This window comes from Cynocephalus volans, chromosome 4, assembly GCF_027409185.1.
Source record: "Cynocephalus volans isolate mCynVol1 chromosome 4, mCynVol1.pri, whole genome shotgun sequence".
Classification (NCBI taxonomy): domain Eukaryota; kingdom Metazoa; phylum Chordata; class Mammalia; order Dermoptera; family Cynocephalidae; genus Cynocephalus; species Cynocephalus volans.
This window is the reverse complement of record NC_084463.1, coordinates 112,523,234-112,546,592: the sequence shown is the minus strand read 5'-3', so window position 1 is coordinate 112,546,592 and position 23,359 is coordinate 112,523,234. Positions and strand designations below refer to the sequence as shown.

The 23,359-nt window shown below is 42.6% G+C and overlaps 1 protein-coding gene across 1 annotated transcript in view; it reads right to left on the bottom strand.

Moving 5' to 3' along the window:
- The window catches only part of MICAL2 (microtubule associated monooxygenase, calponin and LIM domain containing 2), a 204,567-nt gene that overhangs the window by 5,844 nt on the left and 175,364 nt on the right, over positions 1 to 23,359 (bottom strand). The window contains exons 33-35 of the mRNA XM_063092700.1: positions 22,773 to 22,847; positions 18,337 to 18,426; positions 13,805 to 13,898 (exon numbers count right to left, since the gene is read on the bottom strand). Of these exons, the coding sequence (XP_062948770.1) occupies positions 13,805 to 13,898; positions 18,337 to 18,426; positions 22,773 to 22,847 (259 nt within the window). The remainder of the gene's footprint in view (positions 1 to 13,804; positions 13,899 to 18,336; positions 18,427 to 22,772; positions 22,848 to 23,359) is intronic.

Genomic DNA, 23,359 nt, shown 5'->3' with positions numbered 1-23,359 from the left:
TGGCATTATGCTCTTTTGCACAAATAAAAGCCAAATGACAAAAGAAAAGGTTATTAGCTTTGAGTCTCATGGGGAAAAAGTTATATTCACACATCTTACAACTTGGATTATGGCCTTTATTAAACAGACAAATAATCATGAAAAAATTGGTATTGCTTCTTAGATACTCATGTTAGATGCTAAATGTTTAGAAACTAAAATGTTAAAATCTAGGCATATTTGAGAAGTAGCAACATAGAGGTGGCTTTCTAATATTTCACTCTGAAATGAGAACACATGCTGTATGACAATGCTCATGGCCATTTTAGGATTTATACTGGAGGGTCCCGTAGGCAGGGGGTGAAACAATGCAGGCATAAGATTTGTATGGCCTTAACCACACAAAGCAAGTTGCTTAACCTCTTGGAGCCTCTGCTTCTTCATTGGCTAAGCTGGACTAACAAGACACATAGGCAATACAATAATGAGCTGCTGTTTATTACACAGCGATCATATGCCAGTTGATGAGCAATGTGTCTGAAAAGTAGAATCTCATTTAATCCTCACAATAGACTCACCAGTAGATTCTATTATAATCTCTACTTGAGATCTAAGAAACAAAGGTTTAAAGATTAAAGTAACCTGCCCAGGTTCACAATAAATGGTGCAGCGAGGACTTGAACTCAAGTGTGTCTTACCCTATGCCCATGCTCTTTGCTGCTATGTATGCCTCTCCCTCCCCTCTTTTCAATCCCTCTCTCTTTCTACCATTCATGTAAGGTAAATAATGCCCCTAGTACATTGCCTTGCACATAGCAAGTAATCCATATAAATTAATTCCGTTTTCTTTCTGTCTCCTTGACTTTTTACTGATAAAGAAACTAGGGCCCAGAGAGTTTATATGCAATGTCCCAAATTATATAGTTGATAGGCAAATGGGTGCTAGAATGCATATCTTGATTGCTGGTCTATTCATTCATTCATTCATTCATTCAATAACTCATTAATTGAACACCTATGTGCTGGGTACTGTGTTAGGTACTGGGGATAGAGTGATACGTAATACTAAATATCACAAGAAATTTGGAGATAGTAAGGTATAGCACCTCCTACAAAGGATATTGTTAGGTAATCTTTTGGATCATATGGCCTCAAGGAACTAGAATAAAATAAAACTTTAGAAAACTGTCACAACAAAGCAACAAAAAAAAGCTGGGAATATAGAGGAGGAGGGTTTTCCTGGTTAGGGCATGAGGCTGGGCTTCCTGAGGGACGTGGTGTTTGGACTGGGGTATTGAAGAATAGATAACACTTTTGAGAGGAAATAACAAGGATGGAAGAGGGCATTTTCAAGAAGTTGGAAGAGCATGAAGAAAGATGAGGAGATGGGAAAGAAGGTGGTGGAGACAGGGATTGGGAAGGCCTAAGGGGACCTGGAGGGGTGGGTGATGAGGCCTGGGATTTTATGATGATCTCATCATAGAGGCTCCTGAGAGTCATGCTAAGGCATTTGTACTTTATGCTGTAGAACATGAAGAGACATTGCAGGTGGTGGAGTAAGACAGTGACATGTGGAGTTTTACATAGGAAGGATTAAAGGGGAAAGAGAGAGGAAGGGTGGAAATAAGATGTTATTCTTTCTTAGGTTTCTTGAATGAATGAAAGAACAAACATAAACATATAGAATGCCAATATCTTCTAAGCATTGTCTGTGGTGCTGGGGGACAGATATGAATAAGCACTGGTTCCAGCTCTTCAGGAAACTGGAGGCTTGCAGTCCACTGGGGAAACCAACACTACATAGGCAAAGAGAACACAAGATGCCCCTTGCTATGGGAGCACAGGAGGGGAGCAATTGGTCCTGTGCAGTGGAAGAGAGGGCAGGCCTCTGAGAAGGGGCAGCAGGTGAGCTCAGTCTAAAGGGAAGGGAAGCGGGTGAAGGACAAAGCATCTGAGGACATTAGTTGTTGAATGAAAGAACAACGTGTAGAAACCAGAGATTATATACTCATGTAACATAGAAAGAAGAGCATATGCTTTAAACTCAGACTTGGGATCAAACTTCTACTCTTCCACCTACCACTGTGTGGGATTGGGCAATTCACAGTCTCCCTGAGCCTCAGTCTCCTCATCTGTTGGGAAGCTGCGTTGGGATTATGCACACAAAGCCCTTAACCCAGTCCTGGAACACAGTCCAAGCTCAATAAGTGGTAGTGGTCATTATTCAGATCATACAGCATATGAGATGGAAGAACGCTCGGGGGTCATCGGGTCCAGCCACGGAGCCAGCACGGGAATTCCTTCTACCTCCTCCCTGACAGCTGGCTGCCCCAGTCTCTACTACAAGTGTACTTTCAAAAGATCATGGAAAGATTCATATTATGTTTTGATTCTATTTTTCCATGAACTTTTCTCCGTGTGATGAGGGGGCTCCCTGCTCTCCAGGGAGCTCACTGCATGGAAGTATCAAAAAATTCTTTCTATTGGACTTCAGTGGGTTGGTTGGCTTCTAGCCACTAATTCCAGGTTTTCCCTCTGGAGGAATATAGAAAACACGTAACTATATATTTTAGATAAAAGACCTGTAGATATTTGAAGACAGGTCTCACAATTCACTGAAGTTTGCTTTTTCATAGTTAGCACCTCTAGATCGTTGATCATTTTGCCTTTTGAGGGTGGCCCACCTCTGCTCACCCTCTAATTTTCCAGGATATATCTTAAAGAGAGTTCAGAGTCAAACAAAATGTCAACAGCCCAGAGCGGAGGAACACTTGCACCTTCCTACTGTGCTCAGGGATTGCAGAAGTCTTTTCAGCAGCATCTTCACTGTGGCTCTTATTAACTTGTAAATGAACGCTGGTCTTTCCACAGTAGTGGTGGTAAAGTCTGATGCCTTCATGTTCTGTTTGTACAACTGATCTTTTTCTTAACCCAATTCAAGACTTTATATGCATCTTGTTAAATATCATCTTGTTTATTTTGTCCCATCACGGAAAAATCTTTTGAATATTTTATCCAGCTGACACACTTCTCCCAGCTCTGGGATTTCTGCAGGATTAATAAATGGGCATCCTGTACCTTTCTGTGATATTGAAAAACAAAATGTCAGTTGGTACTGGACCAAGAACAGAGCCATCTGGCCCATCATTAGGCTTTTTTTTTTTTTTTTTTTTTTGTCGTTTTTTCGTGACCGGCACTCAGCCAGTGAGTGCACCGGTCATTCCTATATAGGATCCGAACCCGCGGCGGGAGCGTCGCCGCGCTCCCAGCGCAGCACTCTACCGAGTGCGCCACAGGCTCGGCCCAGGCCCATCATTAGGGACCCTTCTCAGCCTTGAGGTGGAGCTGACTCTAAAGGCACAAAACTGGTGTCATCCAGCCCACATTGCTCTATCTTGTCCATGAGGCTTTTACAGGAAATTTGATAACAAAATGATTTCCTGAAATCAAGCTCCACCATATCTGCCATGTTCATTGGCACTAAAGCCTTGCAACTCCACCCAGAAAGGAAAATGACATTTGTTTTTTACAGCTTCTCAGTAAACACCAGTGGTTCCTAGTAATCTCTAAATTTCCTTCTAAATACTCACAATTTCTTTCATAATCCTTTCTAGAATTTTGACAAGGATCAGAATTCCTATTTCTCTCCCATATGAAAAGTAGAAAATGTGTTCATCTCTAATCTTTTTGTTCTGGAATTGTCCGTGAGTTTTCAAACACTGATGTTATATCTGCAAGTTATTGCAACAGCAGGGACTTCATTCACTCAGTTCATTCCACAAATTCTGATTGAGCAATGCCACATCCAAGACAACCTGTGTACCACCTTTCACCTGGGCTTAGAGACCTGAATTCCCAGCTCTCCTGTTCTTCTTACCTATCCAGATTCAATCTCTTCTTCTAGATATTTGTTTAATGTTTCCAGATTGAGACCGTTTTTCCTGACAGAGAAAACAGAAAAGCTGAGAGTTGAAAGCTCTCCTCATCTAACATACCATCTGCCACAGCCCTGGGCCTCTCCTTTCCTTGTTCTTAATCCAAAAGTAACAGCTTAAAGGCACTATTTTGCTGTCTTTACAGTATTTTTTTTTGCTGTTTTTCAGATTCAGCCTCTTTGCTCCATTATACCCACACATTCTAGCCAGACTTTTATCCCAGATTACATGTCCCTTTTTCAGTCTTATGTGTCCTCCCAAAGTCTGGTCTGTTAGAGAGTGGCCTGTGCTGCCACACTGACTTCTGTTGAGGCCGTACTCAACAAAGGTAGGTTGAACTGAATCACTTATTTAATTTTCTCTCTTCGATGGAATACTTTGCAATTTTATTGGCTACAGTTCATTCTTTAGAGTCTTCCTTTCTTCAGTAGTCAAAATCACTTTGGGGGATATTTGGTCATGGAATCATATTCAGGTTTCTAGGGAATCTGCCTTCCCCAAGTGTTGGGTACAGATAGGTGGTGCCTAGCCTGGCCTTGACTTGCTCTCGACTTTAACAATGCACTGAGATGTTCCTTCACAATTTCCATTAACTCCCTGTCACCCACCGGATTCCTTTGTGGGACTTGGTGAGGTCTGGATCCGCGTTGCCCCTCCCTGTAGATACAGTACAGTGAAGGGAAAGAGGCATGGGCTTTGAGGTCAATCAGACCTGCTTCTGCCACTCTTACAATCGTGTGACACTAGGCAAGTAACCTCACGTCTGTCTGCCTCAAGCTCCCCCTGTGGAAAATGGGGAGGGTGATAGTACCTACATGAGGTACTATAATTGGTTATAGAGATTGAATGAAATGATACATGTAAAATGCTTAGCATTGCACTTGGCACAAGTAAACACTCAGTAAACTGTAGTATTGTTATTACCACATTGTCCTTTCTTCCAGTGTCTGGTATAGTTCCACGTGGATTACTTCCTGTTCACCTTTAAAACTCAGCTAGAATGTAACCCCTGACTTGATAATATGAGGGTACTTCCAAAAGTTTTTGAGAGAATAGAATTGAAAGACAGTACAAATCTTTCAATGAACTTTTGGAAGTGCCCTCACACATGGCTAAACTTTATCTCATAACTCAACTTGAGGTTAAGAAAAACTCGTAAATAATTATTACTTTTGGGCCTCATATCAACGAGAAGGTCATGCAGCTGGGTGGTCATCAGCACTCCTCAGGAAGACTCAAGTACCCAGTGCCTGCACAGATTGCCTGCTTAGCCACATCTCCATTTGGTCCCACCAATGCTGTTTGCTGAAAGCCCTTTCGGGGCAAGGTGGTGACTCCTATGTCTCAGAACCAGGATGAAGCTAGAAGGTGCTGTCAGCAGGCAAGCAGCCTCTGGCTGTGCATAGGATGGCCCCAGTATCCAGACCTTCCTCTCACCCTCCGCCTGGGTCCACAGTCAATGGCTCTTCCTTTCCTGCTGTTCTTCCATGTCACTTTTTCCTAGGCAAAATGTAAGGATTCAACTTGCTAAAATGAAATAATCAAAACCCAACACAAAACAACTTTAAATTAATAGAGTCATTTATACCAACCCATTTCTGCCCAAGAGTGCTCTCAAAAATGCTAAGCTCATTATGTCACTCTTACTGAAATTCTTCAATAACTCTCCACATCAAGTTCAAACCGACAAGCCTGGGAAATCTTAGTCCCTGCTTACCTTAGGGTGACTGGCATGTAATGATCGATAATTTTTCCTGAATGGATAGTAATAGAGAACAAATGAATAATCTATTCTTTAAAGTCATTTATTTTTAAACCATTTTCTTTTGTAGGTAATACTGAATGCTTCTCTGGTTGTGTACTGGTATGTAGCTTTTCCAAGTTTCCAAGTTGAGTCTTGTTCTGCCGTCTGGTTCATAACTATAATTCTTTAGATGTGATTTTCCACCTCTTTAGAATCTATGGGAAGTCCTAATTCGGTGTTTGCTGCAATTTTGGTAATGCATTCGATGTCCTCGCTGATGATCTGGGGCATTTTTTTAAGGGGGTAGTAGAGCAACTGTAGCGCTGTGCAGGGCATCTCCCCCAGACTGGCTGGATCTCAGCTCTTGCCTTTTGTTCTTTGGCCTCTGGTCAGCTCTAAGCTCCGGTGCTCACCCACAGGCCCGTTTCATTTAAGTCTCTACCAGCTTTCAGTACCCAGAGCTCTGGGTATATCACCTCCCACAGGCTCCTCACATCTGATGATGATAATCCAGAAAGCCATGCTGTGGATCTGGCCTGCTTCAGTCTTGACAAACCCAGGATGTTGGTAACTAGCTCATGATTCCATTCTGGGAGCCAGAGGCTGCAGCTGAAAAAGAAAAATTCTAGCCCTTCCTTTTAAAACCACTTTTTGATTTTGTTTATAACTGTATATTTATCATAAACAGAAAAAATGAGTTTTTCTTGTTTCCTAGCTTTATTGAAATGAAATCATTCTGTATGTAGTCTTCAGCAACATGCTTCTTCTACATTCAATATGATGTTACAAAAATACATCCGTGTTGCTCATTTACTTCCACTGCCGTATACATAATATTCAGTGGTATGAGTGGATCACAAATCATCCATTTTCCTTTTAATGGATACCTGTGTTGTTCTTATAGTTCTGCTATTATGAAGGATGCTGCTATGAACATTCTTGTATTGTCTTCTTGTCCATGTGGGCAACACATCTGGAAATTGTATTGGTCCATTTCTGTTGCTTGGAACACATCTGGTGAGGGTTTTCTTTGGTGGTGGCTTTCCAGCAATGCAAGAGTCTCACATGGCAGAAAATGGTGGCGCAGAGAGAGAGACCGCTCCTCGTGTGCTCTCCTTTTAAAGTCCTTAGAACCACGCCCATGACCACCATTTTTAATCCATTAATTGGGCATGGTCCTCAGGATCCAATCACCTCTTGAAAGCCCCACCTTTTAATTACCATAATAGGATTTCCCACCCTCTTAACAGTCACAGTGGGGACCAAGTGACTAATACCTAAAACTTGGGAGACACAATCCATATGAGGAATGAAATTTCCAATATTCAGCTTTGCAGCATAGAGCCAGATTGTTTTCCGAAGTGTTGACAATTTACACTCCCACCAACACTGAACAAGAGTTCCCCTTGTTCCTCAGCCTTGCCAAATACTTAGTATTATCAGATTTTTAAAGTTTTAATAATTTAAGAGTTTAAAATAGTTTCTTATTGAAGTCTGAATTTGTTTTTTCCTAATTACTAATAAGGTGAGTGTCTTTTTCATAGGTTTATTGGCCATTTAGTATTCTTCTGTAAAACATATATTTACAGTATTTGCTTATTTTTATATTGGGATATTTGCCTATTTCTATTGATTTGTAAGAGTTTGGGAATATTCTGGAATATTAATTCTTTTGGGGCTATATTTGTCCAATATATTTTCTGAGTCAGCAGCTTTTCATTTCCTGTACGATGTCTATTGACCACCAACGTGAGGTCAAAATAGATTCTTCTCAACTTTTCAAGTTTCATTTTTCACACTTAAGTCTTTAATCTTTATGGAATTGATTTGTTTGTATGGTGTAAGGTAAGACCCAATTTCATTTTTTCCTGTATGAAAAACTAATTGTCTCAGAATCCCTATTTCCTGTGATCTGCAATACTACTGCTGGTTTATATCAAGTTTTCATATATGTGAGATTATGTTTGGGTCCTTTGGTAACTTTCAGTAAAATATTAAAATTGGCTCCATAAAGGTGACACACATTTTTTGTTAGATTTACTTCTAGGTACCTTATGTTTTTTACGTGAATGTACATGATATCTTCTTTATTTCATTTTCTAGTTGCTTGATGCTGAGATACAGAAATGCAATTGATCTTTCTAGTTTGGTCTTATGTCCAGTCACTGTGATAAAGGCTCTTATTATTTTTAATAATTTATTTGTGCCTTCTTTGGGGTTTCTATGTAGACAACCCAATTCTTTTGGTGATTGTTAAATCACCCTTAGATTGACAAATTTTAAAATTAGTGGGACTATGTGTTCATTATATCCTTTGTCTTTTTGAATCTTTGCTATATCTGGGTCTATGTCTGCTCTTTTTCATTCCTTGTTTATTTATTTCTGTCTTCTTATTTTCAAAAATAAATTTAAGACCTTTATTAGTCTTTTCAACATTTGGCGTGTAATGAGTCCACTGACTTTCTACAGAGTAGCCAAAAAGGCTGCAAACAGAGCGGAATATGTGATGAATGTATCACTGATATTTGTTTAGTAAATTGGTCTCCCATAGACTGTGAACATCCCAACACAGCTTTGCTGCATGTGCAGAGCCTAACTATCCTCTGACCCTGAGCCATTCCTGTAACTAGTCAGGTAGATAATTCTGAGCAGCAGGTCAGGAGACCACAGCATGACTACTGCACAACTACTTGCTTCCTGGGAAAGGGGGGCTGGCTCATTCATTACTTGCTATAAAAGCTGCTGAGTCTTTGCCCTGGGCTCCTTAGTGGTGGCATAACCCATTGTGTGCGCAGGTGTATCTGGGCCTATCACGTCACAGCACGGGACTTGGGGACAGGCAACTTGTTCTACCATGCTGATGTTCCTGCAGATTGCTGTGTTGTGAGTAATAAACTCCTTGCTCTGATGCACAGAATTTCATTGTTTACTTTCAGCACCTAAAGAGTTGAGGCAAACCAGCCCATCATCTTTGAAGTCTTCTTGTTATTCATGACCATTCTCTGTAAGGTTGGAGTTATTTGCTGACAATATGCCGTTATATCATGTGATAAATAACATTATGGGTGTTTCCATTTTAATGACCACTTGTATTCAGACAACCAGACTTCTCTAGGATCACAGAGCAATCTCAACCTTTCCCCTGCTCTGCTGAGCTTTGAAAGCACATCACCACATGGAATGACTGACAAGGGGGTCGTTGCCCTTCAGTACATTTAGAGAACAAGTAGTTATAGAAGGTCACCTAAAGGATATCCATTCCCTAGAATCCATTCCCAAATTATGGCAGACTGTCAGAGAGGCATGCCTATGAACTATAGCATGCTGTTTTCATTGTTGAACTGTTTTTACTGAATTATTGTTTTTTGGGGTGGGGTAACTATGAGTTTACACTGAGAGATGAGGCATATGAAATTAATGCATTACACATATTTATAGAAACCAGCTTAAACCTCTCCTAGGGAGCATAGTTATAAGTAAATGTGAATAAATGAACCGACAAATGAATACAATTTGAGAACTCACTGACCACTGAGTTTAAGGTGGCACCCTCCTGTCAGTCATTCCACGTGGTTACCATGCTTTCAAAGGTCGGCAGAGCAGGGGAAAGGTTGAGATCCCTCTGTGACCCTAGAGAAGTCTGCTGTGTTTTGTAATGATAGGGATATAAAAGAAAAGAGAAGGAATTAATCTTTTTGAACATCTATTATATTTCAGGTCTTTTTGAGGTGCTTTACTAACATTGTTTCATTTAATCTTTTCTTTATACCATCCCTAAAAGGTTGGTATTATTAGTCCCATTTTACAGATGAGAAAATTTGGCAGAGGAGTAATTATAAAAAGGCTACATCAGGATCCAAACTCAGGAGTGTGTGACTTTCTATACCTGTGCTCTTTCCAGGACACCACAGTGTTACATAATCCAGGAAGTCATTATTCCTTCTGTTTCCCAGCAGCAGTCCCGATGAAAACCGTAGAGTATAAGCCAAACTACTTCCCTCTTCCTGGGTAGGTTTTCATTGAAATTTCTCATCATAATGTGTGCTCTTGCTGCCACCTGCTGGCAACCTTGCACATCCTGACTTTTTTTTTCTCCGTTAAACCCTCAACCTTTGTGAAGGAGAAACCATCTGGCTCCGAAAAAGGCAAGAAACTCAATACAGACAACCAGCTGGTTAATCTCCCCAAAAGTTGGTAAAGGTATAAGGGAGTAATAATTCTCCTCTATCTCCCTTGGGGAAAAATCCTTTCTCCTTTAAGCTGCTCTTAAGTTTTCATCAGATTTCATCTGTCTCTAGGTATTGAAAGAAAGCACAGAGGCTGTTACATGGTCTCTTGCTAAATTGGAGTATTCCATGGCTCCACTATGTAATACTGATCACCACAGTGACAACCAACAAACCATTAGGTAGCAAACAATGCTTTGACCAAGAAGAGTCTAAGTGCCTCTAGCAAAGCTAGGCTTGGTCTCCTCACAGAAGGTGGTGGACCCAGGGGAGTCAGACCACTGCATATCTTGTTAGCCTCCTGGTGCCTTCACCTGGGCAGCCACACCACGTGGGGACTCCACTGCCTTTGTCATAGAAACCACACACACACACAAGCCCTGCAAAACATAATGAGTTGTTATCTGGGGTGAATTGTTAGATTTTTGTTTTTCTTTGTTTCCCTTTCCTTGACAAAATGGGGAAAAACCCTTGCTGGGGGCGGGGGAGCTTATTTCTGACTGTTGGAAAAAAAGAAAGCAGGAATTGTTGTCAGGACAATTAGGAGCTCATCAAAGCCTCATTCTGCTCATCAGCCATCAGTGCCCTCCACCCGGCACCCCCGCATGTTCCTCTAATTCAATGCTCGCCTAATGAATAACTCGCAGGAACAAAAGACCCTTTCAGGCGGGCTCACATAATTATTAGAGGAGCCTTGCGTAACTGTCGCAGACTACTCGTGTTTTCAGGCCTGTCTCTAAATTTGGTTATTCACAACCTTTATAGCTCAATATTATTGCCTAACTGTGATCATTTTCTAATTATCCTAATAATACCTATTAAATAATTCCCATTAAATCACTTGAACCGGAGCAGCACAGGCCAGCTCAAATACAACTTAACCTAATAAGCATTGGTCATTCATTAAGCAACAGGGCAATTTTTAAAGGAATTAAATAGAATATTAAACTGCAAAGGAATATTATTATTGCACAAATGTTATTACAAGTTAGAGTGTATTAATTGTGATGCCTGGTTTGCAAATCTTCCATTCGGTCTTCTTTGAGGCCACCCTCCAGGACTTGATTCTTTTAGTCTCCAGCCTCTTGTTGATCCACATCTGTCACCCACACGAGGACAATCAGGGAGAAAAAGGCCCATAAACTTAACAGGGGAATTAAATTACCCAGGATATAAAGGGAATGAATGGAATCCATCTTCTGGCTGATTTGGCACACCTTTGAAAACACTACAAGCCGGCCAGCTTTCTTTAGCTATAACTCAAAATAACCTTTTTTGTTTGTTGTTTACATTGGGGATGAGGGAGATTTTTCAGAAGAAGCTTTAAAAATTTGATTTCTATAATTTAAATTTCAAGTGATAAAGATTAGAGAGACAATTCTTCAAAAGTGTATTCATGTGGATACTTAATAATATTTTGTAAAATAAGATAAGGTAGTATTTATTGACTGCCTACCAATACCCCTAATTCTCAAAATGTGAGGATTTTGAGCTCCATTTTTTAGATAAGGGATATGCAGCCAGAGAAGTTAAGTGATTTTTCCCAGGCCTACCCAGCCTAAATGGAGTGGAGCAGAACTTGAACACAGAGCTTTTGGATGCCTACAACTCCTCTTTTCTCACTGTACCACGTGTTGACATGTGTTGTTAATAGCAAACTGAAAGATGCCCTAGCTTTGTTGGTTTATTATTTTCATTTCTGGGGCTCTCACTGAAATCAGCAGATTCCTAAAGACAAGTACAGGAGCTTTCTCGATTGAAAATTTGACCAAACACCAAACAAGGGCAGTTCATTCTATAGAAAGTCCCAATTGCAGCTGGAGAGGCAGGCAGTGATTCTCATTCTAATCACTAAGAAATAGTCATCATTTTTCTAATGAAGCCTACTTCTGATGAGTGAATTTGGGTTATCTTTGCAAGGAAATCCACAGTGTATTTTACGAAGAAAAGGAACAAATATTGATTAACCATCTACTCCATGCCAGGTACTAGGCTGGGGGTTTTATGTAAACTGTTTTAGCAGCTAATCCTCACCACAAATCCAAGAAACAGGTTCAATCATCACTCCCATTTTACAAACAAGTAAATTGAGGCAAGAAAGGGTAAAGAGTGACTCCAACATTTCCCTGATATCTAGTGACAAATTAATCATGCACTAATGAAGCTAAAACCTCAAAGCCCCTTGCTTGGACCGGCCCTTGCCAGGCTCTGGGAGCAACCCTCACAGTTTTGCATGTGTGACTTTGTATGAGCCTCGGGCCTCAGAAAATCTGCCCCTGCTAGAACTATCACTCTCAAATAATTGAACTTTTAAAAGAACTGAAACCCTAAACTTTCACTGGGTTATTTACAAGTAACCTATTGTTTACATTATCACACACAGAAATGTGTTTTCAGTGTTTGGTTTTTCATTTTAAATCCCAAATACAGAAGCCTGAAGACATCACATAAGGAAACTAAAGAGACAATACCCACAACGAACTCTAAGGGCCCCTCCAATTCATTAGCCATACCACTTGCTGGGAAAAATATAGGAAAACGGTCAGGGCCCCTCAGATGTTCAGAATCTTGCCAAGCATTTGGTGTAAATATGCCCATGCACCCAGGTGTTCCTTGGCTATTGACGAATGTGATTGCGTATGTGCACCCAGGTGTCCTGGGTTATGGACTTGAGTATAAAGGACTAATGGCTCTGCTACAGGGCGCTGCCCCCTGCTTCTCAGGATGCTCTGGGAGGCTACTAGGTGGCTGCTCCTAGCTCTGAACAAAGCCTCATAATTTTTCACCCACGGCTCCCAGGATCTTTTCCTATTACCTAGCTCGTGGACCTGCATGTGAAGGGTTTGTGACCTAGTTTGTGCAACAGGCTTGAGGGGTCTGTGAGCCCAAGCCCTAGCTAGACACGACTGCTGGAGAGTTTCCAAACAATAGGGATTTTGTTAAGTCATCCCATACCTGACAACATTTCACTGGCCCCTCATTTGTTAAAGATATTTCACGTCTTTTCACCTTTGGCCTTTGCAGGTGCTGGGTACTGTTACCTCTGCCAGAACAATCTCCTCACCTCACTGGTTCCTCCCTGGTCCTCAGCCCTTCCAGGAAGCCTTGCCAGTGGCTCCCCTCCTCCCAGGGCCAGTCAGAAGCCTCTGGGCTCTGTTTGCATTGCACCCTGAGGCTTGTTCCTATCACAGCACACATCATACTGTACGATAGTTTGTCTATTTACATGTCTGTAGCCCTCAATGGACTGTAAACTTCTTAAAGCAGAAGCTGCATTATACTCATGGTTATAGAGCCAGGATCTTCATGTCTACCACACAGCAGGCATTCACCGGATGAGTTCTGTTTGAATCTAAGAATCTGAAGCTATCCGTGGAATCGTTACCATTTACTGCTTTACCTTGGGCCAGGCAATGTGCTAATTTAAGCCTCATAAATAGTTTCCTTTTAAATCTTTACATTTCCTCTGTAAGGTAGGAAACCACTATTATCCCCAGTGTAGATGAGAAAATGAAAGTTTATAAAGGTGTATAACGTGCCTGGCCCATGGGCATACAGGTTGTAAAGAAATAAATCGGGACTTTGACTCTAACTCCAGGCTTTGAATCATTACTAAAACTGCTTGAACACCCACATATTTCTCTTGAACTTACCTTAACCCCTGAATTGCAAAGAACATTCATACTAGCCAGAAGAGAGGCTGGGCAGACCAGAAACCCAGTTACGAGGCCCATAGGCTGACTAGTGGCCCTAGAAATTTCAAATTGGACCACCCGTTTGATTTTTCACATGTCTATATTGACAGACCCACAGTGGGTGACAAGGTCTCATTGCTCTGCCTAGATGGTTAGACCAGTGCTATTTTCAGACCATAGACACAGACCAATGCCGGCTACTTGCAATCTGCTGGGATGCCATACCTGCTTCTCCTCGCAACGCCTTCTCTAGCTTCACGCCCTGGATCTCGGAAGCCCTCTGCCGCTCCTCCACCTCCTCCAGCTGCCTCTGGATGGCCTGCAATGTCAGGATCGCAAGTCACGTGGGGACTCTCCACACGTGGAGTCATGCGAGGGGGCCGATTCTGCCACTTACTCTCCAGGAGGAAGAGGCACTCTAACTCATGATGTTACTGCCTTGATTGACTGGGCAAGGACCTCTGAGTTCCCAAACAACTAGACCTTGATGTTTCCCGTTTTTAGTATGACACATAAAAGCTAGGAGTCTGTGTGTGTGTATGTTCAATCTGCCCTCAAGTAGACTTTAAAACAGTCCCCTTTGACAAGGCCAAAGATATCCTTTAGGACAGAGGCTGTTGGGCTAGGTGGGTGGTCCTGATGGCTCCCAGACAAATGACTGGAGCTGCAGCCACTACTCAGAGTAGGGTAGGGGCTCTGGGGACAAACACAGAGTATGCTCACATTCTGTTTTTCCAAGAAGAGCCAGCAGATACCTCCCAAGAAGTTGGTCTGGAGCAGGAGAGCTGGGCCAACCCCTGGGACTTGGTGTTCCTTTTTCAGATTGTCCTGCTCCTGGGGCCGGCCCGTGGCTCACTCGGTAGAGTGCGGTGCTGATAGCACCAAGGCCCCGGGTTCGGATCCCATATACGGATGGCCGGTTCGCTCACTGGCTGAGTGTGGTGCTGACAGATTGTCCTGCTCCTGTCATCGGCTACAGATTATACCTATTCTTTCATCACACCACAGGTGAGTGCCCAGGGTTCTTTCACTGCAGAAGTGTACTGTGGCTGTGTTACTGCAGGTTATTAAGACAAGGCACAAGACGTTTAACCCATAAGAGACAAGCTCATTCTCTCCTGGAACTCACCATAGGCACCTTTTAAGGTTTAGGTTCATGACTGGGTTTGTATTTACACATTTATTTTCCCTACTAGCTATTACTCTCTTGTATACATTAGGAAGGACAATCAGGGTAAAGTCTTTTCTGTATATATTTTGTTCATCTCCATCAATTTTCTCTGCTTTCAAACAGCCCGCTGCCAAAAGGCACATCCCCTGGCAGAATGGACTTTGCTCCTGACCTAACAGGTATATTAAAGGAGCTGTCAGCTGTTTGGGCAGATGGAATGCCTGTGTTCCTCCCCTACCTTTCTTCAGCTCTGTCTCTGTATCACTCCCTTTCCTCTTTAACCCCACATCTTTCTAAATCTCCCCTGGGAAGTTCTGGTCAAGATGGTAGAATAGATGGTCCCCAGTGTCAATCTCTCCCAGAAATCAACCAATTTACAGCTATATAAAAAAGCAACAACAGCCAAGCTGGGGCCGCTAGAGCTCAGGGGAAGAGGAGGAGAGACCTACAGAGTGCATGAAGGTGGGAGAAGCCATGATGAGAGAAATAAAAAACTGCTGTGATCATTTCATGCCACTGCCACTTTAAAGCTGGAGCTGCTGAGCACACAGAGCAGAAGCCAGCAAAAGCTGGCAAAAGCAACTCCACTCAGATGAAGTTGTTTGGAGGCGGCAGGGGAAAAGAGGACCTTGGTGGCCCCCAGCCCAGCAAGACCACTAATAGGGTTCTCATGGACCCACGGAGGAGCGAGGAGCCACAAAAACTGAAAAAATGGAGCCACACAGATGCCAGTGAGTCATTGCAAGGGACGGGTGCACAGCCCATCCCATGGGAAGTGTTTGCAGCATGGGTGGTGGGGGAGACAGGTCCAGTGGGGGAACACTGGGGCACAGCAAGGACAGCTGATTTCCACCTCAATCAGTGTAGGACCACTCAGAGGAGACTGGTCAGGAATATAGAATTACATAGGGTGCAGTTTGATGAAAAGACTCAGGCCCAGATCAGAGTTACTACACAACACAGGTACACTGAGTCTCTGGAGAGCCAGAAGTACCTATAAAGTCAACCATTATAACCTGTGCTGCACAAAAAAACCTTCCCTAGTGAAGCAGCAGCAAAGCAGAAATTTAGCTAAATCACAAAGCTCAAGTACTGGTCCCAACAGAAAGTTCCCCCACTTTAGAAGTAAGCAAAGGACAAAAAAATTATTTCCAGCTCAGACACATCGCCAGCACCTTGGGTCTGCTCAGGGATGTGAGGCATGGATGTGAGGCATGGATCCGGGGACCAGAGCCCCCTCCCACAACCAGGCACACTGCGCCAGTGCCTCGGGGCCCGCCTGGGGACCTGAAGGATGGAGCCGGGGACCGGACTCCCCCCAACCAGGAACACTGTCAGTGCCAAGCAGAATGCCAAAAACATCATCTCCATGTGGGTGGCCCACCGTAGCCACCACAATAACCACGGCTGCTGCAAAAGCAGCTAGATGCCACAACCACCATGCAGATGGTCCGCCAGCCACTGGAGTGCATTGACACAAGGAGAGTCACCAGCAGAGACCAAGGAAAGGAAGAGGATGTTTCTCTCCTCAAAGCCCATTCCAGAGTGACAGAAGAAGCATCTGCTCTACGATAATATTGGGGGACCTGATCACACCTCTGCATTGGACAGATCATCTGGGCAACAGATCAACAGAGTAACCATTATTCTTTAAGGAGAGAAGAAAACTAGGGTAATTAGAGGGGGGGAGGGGAATGGGGAGAGATCAGACAAGGAGCATAAAGAATAAGTATGATTGGTAACAATACATATGCTAATATATTGATTTGATCAATGTATCTCAACACTGAACCCCCAAAATATGTATAATTAATTTTGATTCAATAGAAAAATAAATAAATAAATCTCCCCTGGAATCACAGGTACAGTGGCTGAGGCATCTTTGACCCTGTGCAGAGACCCAAGCAGGAGTGGGGCCTGAGCCACCTGGCTCTTCTTGTCTTAGCTACCAGTGTTTAAACTCCAAACGTAAAATCTGAAATAGATGGTAATTCTATTTAAAACTGCTTATAGTTTCATGCCCTCTTCTTCTCAGCCTCTCTTTTAAAGACAATTTTATCTTCATATATCCATCTCTTGCTGGCATGGTGTGAAATTGCTGACAAAGGGAACATTTAAATGACTATTACTGATTACTGTGCATTTACAGCTTTGTGGTTGTTATGGACTAAATTGTGTCTCCCCCAAATTCATTGTTAAAACCCTAACCCCCAAAGTAACTGTACTTGGAGACAGAACCTTGAAAGAGGTAATTAGAGTTAAATGAGGTCATATGGGTGGGACCCTATCCAATAGGCCTTGTGTCCTTATCAAAAGAGAAAGAGATACCGAATCTCTCTCTCTCTCTCTCTGCACACACAAAAAAGGCAGTGTGGGGATACAGCAAGAAGGCAGCTGTCTACAAGCCAGGAAGAGAGGCCTCACCAGACACCAAGTCTGATGGTACTTCAACCTTGGACTTCCAGCCTCTAGAACTGTGAGGAAAATAAATTTCTGTTGTTTAAGCCACCCAGTCTGTGGTATTTTGTTACAGCAGCCCAAGCAGACTAATACAGTGGTCATTCTTTAGAAACTAAGGATGAAAGTTTCTCAGATTAAAAAGGGCTACTATGGGTGCTAGCAGGTTAAGACTCAAAAGGCCTAATTCTTCCCTTATTACCACCTACTGTCTACAGTGAAAATATGAGGAGAAACTGCTGAGTTTGCAAGTTAATATCATAAAGACTTGTCTTGTTCCTAGATGAAAATTTGGAATGTTTCAAGGAAGCCTGTTTAGAAGTTGAAAGTGGACAGAGGTGAGTTAATGGGAGTTTTCTCTGTCTGCCAGGTGAAAGGGTCAGCCATTGGGAAGGGTAAAGATGGTTGTATTAAATGACTTCATTCTTGTCAGAAACAGGATGACATGGCCAGGTAAAGGGACTAGCTGGAGAAAGGGATATAAGGGTACACTGGATTAATATGAGTGCTCATTCTAAGTCCTTACGTCCTAAAACCCACTGTTCTTCAAAACTAGATTTGGGGTCATTGGGGGACAGAGAATGCCTTGACTTTCTGCTTTATTTTGCCTGTGACAGTGACAGAGGCGGGCAGATTACCTTGGGCAGAAATCTTTGAAGTAAGCAATCAGGCCAGGAAACCTATACTGGTATGCTGGATTCTTATGCTTTCAACTAATCTTGGAATAGAGACAACCCCTAATAGGTTGTCAGTTTAGCAAAGACACTGAAGGGAATTGGTGGAAGGTTTGTGTCCGCACAGAGGACAAAACTAAGGTCATTGCTCTGTGGCGGTCAGGGCTCGGGATGATTCCCAAGGCTATGTGTTGGTGCTGGTCCAGCCTCACTTTGCAGGTCATATGTGTGCAGATGGAAAGGTGGTTGGAAACAGGCTAGCTCAATGCCTGGGCCCACCAGGCCCCAGGCTCCCTCTAGGGTTTGAGTCAGGGCCTTTATAATGGCCACAAACCTGAGAGAGAATGATCTTACTCCAGCCTGTTTCCCCAAATACAACACAGATTCTCAAGGGCTTTAGATCCAGATTCCCAGGATCCCAGCCCCACTTGCTCATCTCAAGTTTGTTTTCTGACCTGAGCCTTATAAAGTCTCTTCAGTTCTTCTTGCTTAACCAATTGCTTTGTTGCTTTTTCCAGTTTCCTCCTTCTTCTAAGTGTCTTTTTCTCCTGTGAAAACCAAGAGAAAAGAAAAAATATGTCTGAGAAAAATAGGGTTAAAATGACAAAATATCATAACAGCCTTTTTCCCTCTCCAGCCAATGGTTCCTAACCACTGCTTAGCTTCTAGAATAATGACATTCAATAGAACTTTCTGCCGTGATGGACATGACCTATATGTGGACTAAAATGTGAAAGCCACCAGCCCCATGTGGCTATTGGGCACTTGAAATGAGATGAGTGTGAATAAGACGATGATTTTTAAATTCTATTTAATTTTAATGAATTTAAATGTAAATTTAAGTAGCCACAAGTGGCTAGTAGGTGCTGGATTGGGAAGCTGGGGTGTGTGTGTGTGTTCGTAAGGTGTGTAGTTGGGCGTGGCTGTGTAGAGTGCTGGCTGGGTTCAGTTGAGGGAAGGAGTAACACAAGAATTATACCTTACGTGGGTGCTACCATATGGCCCAGAAGTGACGGGCCTGGAGACAGACAGGCAGACCAACAGGCAGGCAGGCAGACAGACACATTCTCTTACTACATGAAAACCAGTTAACGACCTTAAATATTGCTTAGGTTGGGTCTACAGTGCTCAATTTAATCTAGGAATAGAGGAACGTATCTAAGCCAACTGAAAGTGCTGCTTGGCTTGAGGTAGGCATAAGATTGCTTCCCTTCCCTAACTCACTTTGCCAGTACAAATACAGCATTACTGTCACTGGGTTTTGAGTATGTCTGGGCTTGTTTAAAAAAAAAAAATTCAAAATTGATGCATGTAAAACATGTCTGGATCTTAATGGGGTCACTTCCAGGTTTTAGACACCAGAGAAAGGAGAAGTGACTGTGTGGCCAGTTCTACACACTGGTTGAGCGTGGGCTCCAGGAGCCAGGGAAAGCTGGCATCAATCCCAGCTGAGCTACACGAGCTCTAGCACGTCATATAACTTTCTTAACTCAGTGTCCTCTTCAGAGTGATGAGAAGGATTTAATGCCTACCTTATACTGATATTGTAGGATTAAATGAGATAACACAGGCCGAGACCTTTGCAGAATACTTGAAAAAAGATATGGCATAAATATTCAGCAAATAGCATTATTTTATTATTATTAACATTTCTATTATATTGTTATATTATAAATTAGCATGATTATCACTTTTTACTATAATCTATTATTTTTCATGTGTGTAGGAATACACATAATATATATATGTATACATACATACGTCCTGTACATACAAAATATATGTTCAAAATTGGGTTAGTTTTACTATGAGTCTGCCTTCTCTGAATATACACATCAACTTTCTACATATTAGGATGAGAATTAGAGCACGCTAGAGATTTCTTTTTAATGTTGGCAGAAACAAATATATAGAATTAGAAAATCGTTATAGCTAAGCCTAGTGTCGGAGCATTTGATAACTGTGGTTGAACTGAATGTTTGCTCGTTAAAAAGACTATAAATCCATAAGCATGAACTTGAGACCTCATAAGCCTGACTCTAGATACTCTAGATACTGCCAGAGCAACCTGAGTCCAATACAGAGGTCAGAGAGTGTACCTTGAAAGCATGTGTGTTTCAGGACTTTATAGATCCTTGAAATTCCGTCCCCCATCCCATGGGTAGAGATGGAGAAACCATCACTCTCTCTAGGAAAGCATCCAGCTTTGAGGCTTCAGAACCTCGAGAGGTCATCAGTGACAATGTTAAATCTCAATGATAAAATTTTGTTCTTCTAGAATTCTCCTTAGGACCTAGAATCCTAAAGGTCTTCTTCATCCTTGGGAGGAAATTTTGGCTCTCAGACTCAAACTTATCCCCTATCATATTATTTCTGTTTCTAGGGGATGACTTCCAGATAGACTGTCAACAACTTTGAATGGAGGTTCCAGGTCTTCTATTAGGGGACCCCTCCATTAGGTAGCCAGCACCTTTCTGGAAAGGTTGAGGGGAAAAGAGGGGGTGGGGATCAATGACAGCTGTTATCCAGTGATTGTCTAACTCAGTCTATATGGAGAGTCAGTTCAGTGTTTAAAGAGTATCTCTTGAGCTTCCATTACACTAACCTACATAATAAATTCTAGCAGTTATTGAGGGCTATGTGCCCGACACTGCACCGGTTATTTTATGTGTATCATTTCATTTATTTCTCAAATTGTACTTATTTTACAGATAAGGAAATTGAAACCCAGAGAGGTTAAATAACTTGCCCAAGATGACACAATTAGTAATTGCTAGAGCCAGGAGTAAAGCCCAGGTAGCCTGAATCCAGGATCCACATTTCATCTAGTCTATATTGCCTTTTCAAGCACATCCAGAACTCCTGCTCCTACAGAAAAGAAAAGTCAAAGTTTCCCCCTAAATGAAGACCATTTGATACAATTTCAAAGGGGAGCTGCCTCAAAAGCATCATGTGGTCTTAAGGTTCCCCAGCAGCAAAGCTGTTGAACCCTGACTGCTTTATCAAGAGTAAGCAAACAAAACCTAGAGGAGGAAAGAAGTCATTTGCTCCCTTTTATTAAAAGGATGTTGACATAGAAAGAGGATGCTTTATTAACACACATTCATACAGCCTTACGATATGCCGGGCACAGTTCTGATGTCCTCAGTGATGGTGAGGGAGGAGAGGAAAAAGGGTAAGGGCTAAGGAAGAAAAGACACACTAAAGGAAAAGAGAGAAACCTGGCAGAACCAAGGACAAAACTGCAGGATTTCTTCCTGTCTTGGTCTCTTAGATCCAGGCATCGGTTTGGGAGGAGAGATGGTGGTGGGAAGGGGTGAGACAAAGGGAAGAGGCAGAGAGGCCATATCTTGTCTCCAGTTTCCTGTGCAAAGGTTCATTTGAGCTGGCACAGGCTCTGTGCCACCTGGCTGGGGACACACCTGCATGGAATAGAAGAGACAAAGAAAACAGAGAACAAAACCTCCCCTCGTTCCTTCAGTGTGAACCCTTGGGAAGTCATAAAGAAACAATCCTCTCGCCAGCCTCCCTTCCCATAGGAACCAGCCCCATGAGAAGCCAGGTGCAGGGGGCGTGCTTTATCACCTGGCAAGAGTTAGTGAGGACTGGCTCTGTTCTGGGCCAGAGGAAGGACAAGGGGCTATTTGTGAGCCTGGTCCTGGATACCATGGTCTTGCTGTTTTGATGTGTTTGGGCCACTCTGTTCTTTTATTCTCCATGAGTGTCGAGATGGCTGATGATGAGCTCTCTGTCTCATCTGAATACAGAATTAATTCAGGGTCACTCAAGGGAATGATAGGGGCAGTAAGGAAAACCCAGAAGTCAACACAACACACAGAATTCATCTGTGCTGAGTACTGAAATGATCAGAGATGCCCACAGTTAGAACTGAGAAGGCCATGCATGCTCTCTCTCTCTCTCTCTCTCTCTCACACACACACACACACACACACACACACACGTCCCAGGCCCCTCCTGACTTGCTCTAAGCTGGGCCATGGAGAGTTGGAACCCTTGAGTGACTTGAGATGATGCCAAAGCTCCTAATGCCAGATATGGAAAAGTTGAGTCTAAGTAAATAAGCTTGGCTCTCTCCTTCCCTTCCCAGATCCTCACTGCTCCAAAAAATAAACACTACCAAAGCAGTGAACAGCTTCTCGGTCCACTCGGGAAGCATTTGGGTCCAACCATATAGCTCCCCCACTCCCCGCCAGTGGATAAGGAAACCAACAGTGGGCTTTGGGACACTTGTCTCTGTGTATGTGACATACAGACACATTTACAGATGTAACAATGTTTGTGTTTTTTATGTATGGGCATGAGTTGTTGAAAGAGTTCCCCAGAAATCTTAATGTTCACCAAGCAGAAAAGACTGCCATCTTCCCAGCTGGCACATGGCTAGTCCCTTCCACAGTAGGGATCCTCAGAATATCCACGTCTCGATGCAACTGCATGGTTCATTTCATATTTCTGATTAGAATAAACACAACATTTTCCATGCAATCTGCCTCTAGTGCTTCTTAAATGAAGCTGTGCTTCCCCCCAGGGAAATACGCATCTGCTTGTTGTAATTTTTTCAGTGGTTTGCTTGTTGGACCACATATTAAACCCACTTTAAGAGCTGTAGTCACCAAAGGGTTTCAAGTAAATATGCCTCTTTTTTTTTTTCCTCCCCAACTTGAGGCTCTGAGAAAGGCAAGCTTTTAAAAGTTTGTTGCTTTAAAGAGATAATTCTTGGGGAGTTCCAGGTAACAAGAGCACCCTGTTGGAAGCAATGAAACGTGATCCTCCTAATGAAACCACTGCAGATGGAGCCATATTGGGTCTGAAATCTGGATAGTAAATGGCCCCCACCAGCCAAGGCCTTCTTTGGTTTGCCAAATGCTGTTACCTTTGACTGCAAGGAAAGCTGGGGGTCAAATTCTTCATCTGAAGAGGAGGTGGTAGAAGAAGCAGCCTCTGTCACCTGTGCTCCGACAGGGATGTGCATGGAGCCTGGAATGGGAGCAGAAAAACTCACTGAACTGCTTTTCCTGCTTCATGAACCAAAGCAGCCTGTCCTTCCTCCCCCCTTACCCCCATTCCCTTCTGCCCTGCCCTCCCCTCACTGCACCTGCCAAGAGCAGGAGGAGGCAGTACCTAAGGGCAACTGAAAATTTGGCCCTCCTTGTTAATTACCTTTCTGGGTCTCTGCCAAGAGCTTTTGCAGCACTCTTTTCAAATTAAAAAAAAAAAAAGAAAAAAACAAAAAACAAGGTATTATGCAGAAATCAATTAATTCCTTAAACACCATTTATATGGTGTGTTGCTTAGAATGCATTCAGAGATTAAATCTATTACTAAAATGCATGTCTGAAGTTAGCTGAGTTACCTAAATGCTTGTGTAAGGTTTGTTCTGCAGAGTAATTGAATGCAAAAAAAAAGTCAGAGCCAGCTTTTAAACAAATCACCCTTCTGCGGCTCACAGCATCTGGCACC